Below are 8,211 nucleotides of genomic sequence, written 5' to 3'. Positions count from 1 at the left end.
AAATATTTTTCATGTCTGTTTATTAAAACTGTAGATCACACATCTAACAAAACAATTTTCAAAACAAAACACACTTAACAAAACATTCATTTCTGTCTAACAAAATTACTAACAAACTAAGTAAATTCAGTGACACAAGAATAAAACAGATCCATTGAGGGGAACAACACTTTTCTAATCAAACATTAAGATGGATTCATTTATCAACTGTACCAAACTATTATATAAATATCCTATAAGTTAAACAATCAAATATTTACAATCTGCTTGACCTCTTTGGCAACTCCTACTCGACTATAACTATATGTACATTTATAGCTACATGTATCACATCGGTGTTTATGGCTTCCTGCCATTAATTCAAAATTTGATCATAACAAAATAGGTTCAAGAAAAAATGTCACTCATATAACATTGTTATAGTAGGCATGATGCTTACAAATCTTTGACACACATTATCATAGTAGGCATGACCCAAGCTAATCATGACAAGACACACATTATTAGTAAGCATGATGCAAAGTAATCTTTGACACACCTTATTAAAAATGGCATGATGGAAACTAATCTTTGACACACCTTATTACAGAAGGCATGATGCAAACTCATCTTTGGCACACCTTATTAAAGAAGGCATGATGCAAACTAATCTTTGACACACCTTAGTAAAGAAGGCATGATGCAAACTAATCTTTGACACACCTTATTAAAGAAGGCATGATGCAAACTAATCTTTGACACACCTTATTACAGAAGGCATGATGCAAACTCATCTTTGGCACACCTTATTAAAGAAGGCATGATGCAAACTAATCTTTGACACACCTTATTAAAGAAGGCATGATGCAAATAAATCTTTGACACACCTTTTTAAAGAAGGCATGATGCAAATTAATCTTTGACACACCTTATTAAAACAGCATGATGCAAATTAATCTTTGACACAACTTATTAAAACAGCATGATGCAAACTAATCTTTGACACACCTTATTAAAAATGGCATGATGCAAACTAATCTTTGACACACCTTATTAAAGAAGGCATGATGCAAACTAATCTTTGACACACCTTATTAAAGAAGGCATGATGCAAACTTATCTTTGACACACCTTATTAAAGAAGGCATGATGCAAATTAATCTTTGACACACCTTATTAAAACAGCATGATGCAAATTAATCTTTGACACACCTTATTAAAACAGCATGATGCAAATTAATCTTTGACACACCTTATTAAAACAACATGATGCAAATTAATCTTTGACACACCTTATTAAAACAGCATGATGCAAATTAATCTTTGACACACCTAATTAAAACAGCATGATGCAAACGAATCTTTGACACAACTTATTAAAGAAGGCATGATGCAAACGAATCTTTAACACACCTTATTAAAACAGCATCATGCAAATTAATCTTTGACACAACTTATTAAAGAAGGCATGATGCAAACTAATCTTTGACACAACTTATTAAAGAAGGCATGATGCAAACTAATCTTTAACACACCTTATTAAAACAGCATGATGCAAATTAATCTTTGACACACCTTATTAAAACAGCATGATGCAAATTAATCTTTGACACACCTTATTAAAACAGCATGATGCAAATTAATCTTTGACACACCTTATTAAAGAAGGCATGATGCAAATTAATCTTTGACACACCTTATTAAAACAGCATGATGCAAATTAATCTTTGACACAACTTATTAAAGAAGGCATGATGCAAATTAATCTTTAACACACCTTATTAAAACAGCATGATGCAAACTAATCTTTGACACAACTTATTAAAGAATGCATGATGCAAACTAATCTTTAACACACATTATTAAAACAGCATGATGCAAATTAATCTTTGACACACCTTATTAAAACAGCATGATGCAAACGAATCTTTAACACACCTTATTAAAACAGCATGATGCAAATTAATCTTTGACACAACTTATTAAAGAAGGCATGATGCAAACGAATCTTTGACACACCTTATTAAAACAGCATGATGCAAACTAATCTTTGACACAACTTATTAAAGAAGGCATGATGCAAATTAATCTTTGACACACCTTATTAAAATGGCATGATGCAAACTAATCTTTGACACAACTTATTAAAGAAGGCATGATGCAAACGAATCTTTAACACACCTTATTAAAACAGCATGATGCAAATTAATCTTTGACACACCTTGAGATAAAAAATTAGAGCACAGATACACTATTTCATAGATAGTAAGAACCGTTTTTCAAGAATCATTGATTATACAGATACTACCAAACCTCATGGTATATTTGCAACCAACATTGAATTCATTCATAGTATTAATATTTACATGTATCATAGACAACCAAAAAATGCCTAAACAATTGTTTCTGCTAAAATCGACCAATCAAGATAAAATATTTCAATAATTTTGAAGTTGATATTTAACTATCAACATGTAAAAAGCTAGGAAAACGGTTCCCTATATGCTTTGGCTTCCTCTGCACTCCTAAGCCGGATACTCCTGTAAAACGTTATATCAAACCTCCAACATAAATGATGCAACGCCATTGGTCCACGACAGGTCACGCGGTGACCCCATATTTTTCCATATTGAGTCACCAAATTTATATCGTACCAAAATGGCATCTATTTTCAAATTCCGATAAATATTCCGATGAATAAATGAAACATCTAAACATGTAATCAGGTTGTCAACGTGGTACATACGTTATGGGGTTAGTGGGTGACCAGATATGGGATATATGGTGCGCAGGAAACCATATCAGGGTTCGAGGTTCGCTCTCACCCGATATGGTTTCCTTTGCTCTGTATATCCCATATCGTGGCACCTACTAACCCCGTTACTTATAATATTAGCCATGATTATAATCAGTAATAAGTCCAGTATAAGTGAATAGTGTTGGGAGTTTATTAGCTGGGTAGTAATTGAATGGCTACTCCCATTGTACTTGTTACCGGTCCAATATGGCAGTTAATGTGTAGACTAAAACAAAAACAAGGGGGCCAAGATGGCCCTGTATGCTCACCTGAGTAAATGCTTTAGGGTTAGCAGTGAAAAATTTCTGTAGAATTCTTATCAAAAGGTAGAGCGGTTTTTGACAACAAATTAACAATGGTTAATTGTAGCCATGGAACATTCCTATGAAATTTGGTTGCAATTGGCCTAGTGATTTAGGAGAAGTTGTTTGAAGGAAAATGTTGACAACAGACAGCCCCCTATCACAATAGCACACTTATCACAATGAACACATTATGCTCAGATGAGCTTTAAACACTCTCACACATTGTAGAAGACAAACTTGAAGCATTCAGTATAACCTTCAAGTAAGCTGCCAATATATGCTATTCAACATAACATATGACAGGTGAAGAATACTTATTGCACAAATAATTTTGAACATAGCAACGAATTTGTTCTACGACTGGCCTAGAATAAAATAAATACTTTGTTGCAAAATAATGCGTGTAGTTGGTAATTTTTTTATTTAAATGTGTTTCTCTTTTTTGAAAGAAGTTAAATTTCTCTTTCAAATATTCTATACTTGTCATTGACATCTTGAGCAGTGAAATCGAATGCTTGCGCAATTTGGAATTAAAAGAAAACATTTTAGTGATATGCTTCATAGACAATGCGAATCCACACTTAAATAAGCCAATACTTAAGCACACACCTTCGTTTGCAACAGAGTACAGGTAATGATGATTATGAAGAACAACATTGACTACATGTATAAGACGGCCAAGCAAAAATACATGGACTTTCTAAATAAGTTCTAAAACATTGATGTTTTCTCATAATTTTCTATTGGGTTCCAGCTTGAGGTATTCTTTTAAAGAAAATGCAATGAAAAAAATAAACAAAATGCATCAAATTTATGGTGTTTTAAACAATGAAATGCTGAGATGGAGACAAAGGGTATTAAATGGGATTGTATTTACATGTGTCCCATTATTCACTCTTTATTAAATTAAATTAATTAAACCCTGCTGAACTGATCAACATGTGTATAACCACATACAGAATACTAATGAAAAATTTCATAAAGATTGCATAAAGACTTTTGAAAAACTATGTTAAATTTGTACCGATTTTAAAAAAAGAGTGGCATTTTTGTTTTATTAATTTTCATTTTTTGGTGAAATATATTTTAGAATGTATAAGTTTAATTACACTGATGTCTTGATAAATTTTAAGATGCCTGTTTGTAGATTCAATTTGTAATAATGGTTTGTGTAAGCCCTTTCAATTCACACACAGGAAGTCTTCAATGCTGTCTGCCATTTGAAATAAAGATACAAATTATGAGAAAATGGGATTTTTTGATTTCATTAATCAAGGGAGACTGACAGACTTTTTTAAAGCTATTAATAATATGTTTCTATGAAAACCGTTTAAAGACCTTTTCTTTGAATATTTTTGTAAATAATTTTAAAACATGTATCGTTACTTGGGACAAATAAATATTTTGAATGCTCCATGATTTTTCAAGAAATACTTGATCAAAACTACTAAATTTGTATTTTTCTGGTACAATATACATAGGGCTTCTTTCAAAGTGTACTTTCATCACTAGAATGATTTAAGGTTTGGGCTTTCACAGTCTAAAATGTCAAACTGCAACATTTGTTTTCATTTTGTTACAATCTTTATATATAATCTAATAACATTCACACAATTCTGGCAACATTCAGCATGACACAGGCCCAGTTGTAACATGCAACTTTGAGATTTTTTTATCTTCTTCTAGTTCAGAACAAAAACATGCTTGAGGGGAGATGAGACCTTTTTGGTCTCATACATATTAGTACATATCAAAAATGTGTTCACACAGCTACCTTCTCTCTAAAGATTAACCATCGCAACAATAAACTGAAAAAACTCAACAAAATACTATTTATATGTTAAAGCGAATTAAGTCTGATCAAATAGCCAGTGTACAGATGTTTTTATACACACTAGAACTGTACACTGGCTATGTTGGACTGTATATTGTATCACACTAGATTTCTTCAACTACCCTTAATTACTGCATACCAAGATGTAAGGAACAATGTGAACTTCCTTAACAATATAGACTGAATCAATTATTCAATCTTTTCTACCACTTTTTTGGAATAACTTGGAGATGTATTATATACAAAAGAAGTTTTAACCATTAAAAATATAATTATTAATATTTCAAAAGAATTGATATGTTAAATCTAATTCTTCAACCCCTATCACAGATCTGATCATATTGCTGAACCCAGTCTAAGATTTAAACTTGTTTTTGATAATTTTAGTTTGAAAGAAAAATATTATAAACATGGCAAACATCTGTCCATCAAAAATTTTGAAGATCAAAAACGAGCTTAACGTATCTAATGTTTATTTCTAGATAACAGTTAGATATTCAATATGCATGTTTTTCTAGATTACAGTTAGATATTTAATGTATTTATCAATAGCATTTAGATTTCAATATGCATGTACTTATACATAATAGTTAAAGAATTCAATATCTGTCTACATGTATTTGCTAGATAACAATTAGATATTCATTTACTTTTAGATAACAGTTACATGGAAGGGAATCTAATTAGACAATTCACAAACAATCTGGCGGAAAATCATTCAATTTGAGAGGAAAAAAGGTACTTTTTTATAGAAATATTTTGACATTTAAAAAATAGTGGTGCACACGGAATGTGCATAAGTAAAAGCTTTCATTTGATTCTGCTTTCGTTGCTGAAACTTGTTTAGGTTTATTTTGTCAAAATCGGGTCACCTTTTCAACTTTCAGATCTAACTACACAAGTCTCAGCAATAAAAGCAGTATCAAATGAAAGCTTTCATTAACCTGCATTCTGTGCACCACATTAGTCTTTAAATATCAAAAGATTTCATAAAAAAGTTTCCATTTTCCTCTCAAACTGAAATATTTTTCACCAGATTGTTCATAAATTGTACGATTCGATTCCCAACCTTGAGTTATATATTCAATATGCATGTATTTCTAGATAACTGTTCAATATGCATGTATTTCTAGATAACGGTTCAATATGCATGTATTTCTGGATAATGATTCAATATGCATGTATTTCTAGATAACGATTCAATATGCATGTATTTCTAGATAACGGTTCAATATGCATGTATTTCTAGATAACGATTCAATATGCATGTATTTCTAGATAATGGTTCAATATGCATGTATTTCTAGACAACGGTTCAATATGCATGTATTTCTAGAAAACATATTCAATACACATAAAATTCTATGGCTATGTCATATAAACAAGAACCCCCTCCTCCCCACCCCTACATGGCCTTTCGAATTTAATTGTAAGTAAAACATGTCACCCCTTGTGTGAATACATTTGATCAAAAGTTACAGAAACAAGAGGGCCATGATGGCCCTAAATCGCTCACCTGAGTAAAAGTGTTAAACCTTTGTAATCAATATAGCGTGATGTTTGTTCTCAAAGCTGTACATATGATCCAAATTTCAAAACTGTAGCTTCAAAAATAAGAAGGGTCAAAAAGGTACAATAAAGGTAATCCACAGCATTGATATTTGTTTTCAAAACTGTACACATGGTCAAAATGTTATTGCTACACCTTAAAACAAAAGGTCAAAAAGTCACAGCAATGTCATCCAAGGACAATATTGATATTTGTTTTCAAAACTCTATACATGGTTCAAATTTTTGCTGTAGCTTCAAAAATAAGAAAGTAGGCTAACAGGTCAGAGTAAAGGTCATCCAACCACAACATTGTTATTTGTTTACAGAATTGTGAACATGGTCAAAATTTCTGCGCTGTAGTTTCAAAAATAAGACAGTAGGTCAAAAAGGGTGGGGCCAAATTTGATACAAGGGACGTAATTTGCACAATCTTAGTAGAGGAACACTATATGATGTTGTAACAAATTATTAAAGGTCTGGGTCTAGCGATGTCAGACGGGAAGATTTTTCGATAAGTTCACAGGAAACCTCATGGCATAGAGAGTTTTGACCCCAGAGGCATAATTTGATTTTCACAAGCAATAGTGTAAGACACAAGAACAACGGACAGTGCACCATTCAATAAAACCTATAAACCTATAAAAAGAACAATTATTACCATAGAAGTGACTAATTTGAAGAATTAATAAATATAACATATAATCCCTTGTTACAAAAAAAAAAAAAAAAAAAAAAATAGACAATGCACTCTTCAACAGAAAGGGAGACCATATAGCAAGATTTGCTGCCCTTGCTTCAAGAGTAAACTTTACATAACTATCAAGATTTTAACAAAATGTATTTATAGTGAACTTTTTACACACAAGTTGGGGCCAATTTTGACCCCAGGGGCATAATTTGAACAAACTTGGTAGACAACTACTGGACAATGTTACATACCAAATATCTAAGCTCTAGGCCTCATGATTTTTGTCAAGAAAAGTTTTGAAGTTTTTCCCTAATGTTGGAATTTATTTCTTTAAACAATTTTGAAAGAGCACCAGCCAAGGATCATTCCTGTAAAGTTTCATTAAGATTGTCCAAGTCGTTTAGGAGAAGATGACATTTATAAGCAATTGTTGACGCTGGACGCTGGACGCCGGACGACAGACAACGGATGACAGACGCCGGACATAGACTGATCACAGTAGCTCACCTTGAGCACTTCGTGCTCAGGTGAGCCAAAAAGCATGTACATAGCCATTGGCTAGCAAAACAGAAACATAGCCAACCAGTTGGGGTTAAAATTACACGTCCACCAATGTTGAGGCATAAAACATCTGAGAATGTCAAACATTCCATGGCATAAGAAAGTTTCTCAAGAGAAAAACAAATTCCTTCTCATACAATGACTATTGGGTTTCTTCCCATTTACTTCATAGAGCTCTTGGAAGAGGACATATTGGATGACAGCGCACCGCGACAGATGCACTTCAGCTCGTCCACCAGAGTCTCGTATCTGTAGGATGCCCGGATGTCTGGAACGTTCGTTCTGCTCACATCATTGCCAACCACACCTTCCTTCGTGTAATTCAAACCTAACCAATTCTGTTTTACCTGAAATGAGACAACAGTCGGTTAGCAGAATGGCCATGTTGATTATGAAGCACTCATTCCTGACTAGTGTGCACCAACAAGCAAGTCCACAAGTACCTAAATTTGGCCAATTTCTCTATAATCTCCTTATTTTACCTATACCATTTTTT

At 32.6% G+C, this 8,211-nt stretch overlaps 1 protein-coding gene across 11 annotated transcripts in view; it reads right to left on the bottom strand.

The window, feature by feature from the left end:
- Positions 1 to 3: 3 nt before the first annotated feature.
- The window catches only part of LOC128233936 (AMP deaminase 2-like), a 68,524-nt gene continuing 60,316 nt past the window's right edge, over positions 4 to 8,211 (bottom strand). For 7 of the 11 annotated variants that reach the window (XM_052947825.1, XM_052947835.1, XM_052947831.1 and 4 more), the window contains 2 exons: positions 785 to 8,062; positions 4 to 538 (listed from right to left, as the gene is read on the bottom strand). In XM_052947825.1, coding sequence (XP_052803785.1) covers positions 7,877 to 8,062 — 186 coding nt within the window. In that variant the 3' untranslated portion in view covers positions 4 to 538; positions 785 to 7,876. The remainder of the gene's footprint in view (positions 539 to 784; positions 8,063 to 8,211) is intronic. The other 4 variants (XM_052947826.1, XM_052947827.1, XM_052947828.1 and 1 more) reach the window with 4 other exon arrangements.

The sequence above is a fragment of the Mya arenaria genome, chromosome 5, assembly GCF_026914265.1.
Source record: "Mya arenaria isolate MELC-2E11 chromosome 5, ASM2691426v1".
Taxonomy (NCBI): domain Eukaryota; kingdom Metazoa; phylum Mollusca; class Bivalvia; order Myida; family Myidae; genus Mya; species Mya arenaria.
Note: the sequence above shows the minus strand (reverse complement) of the source record. Positions and strands in the feature narration are given on the sequence as shown.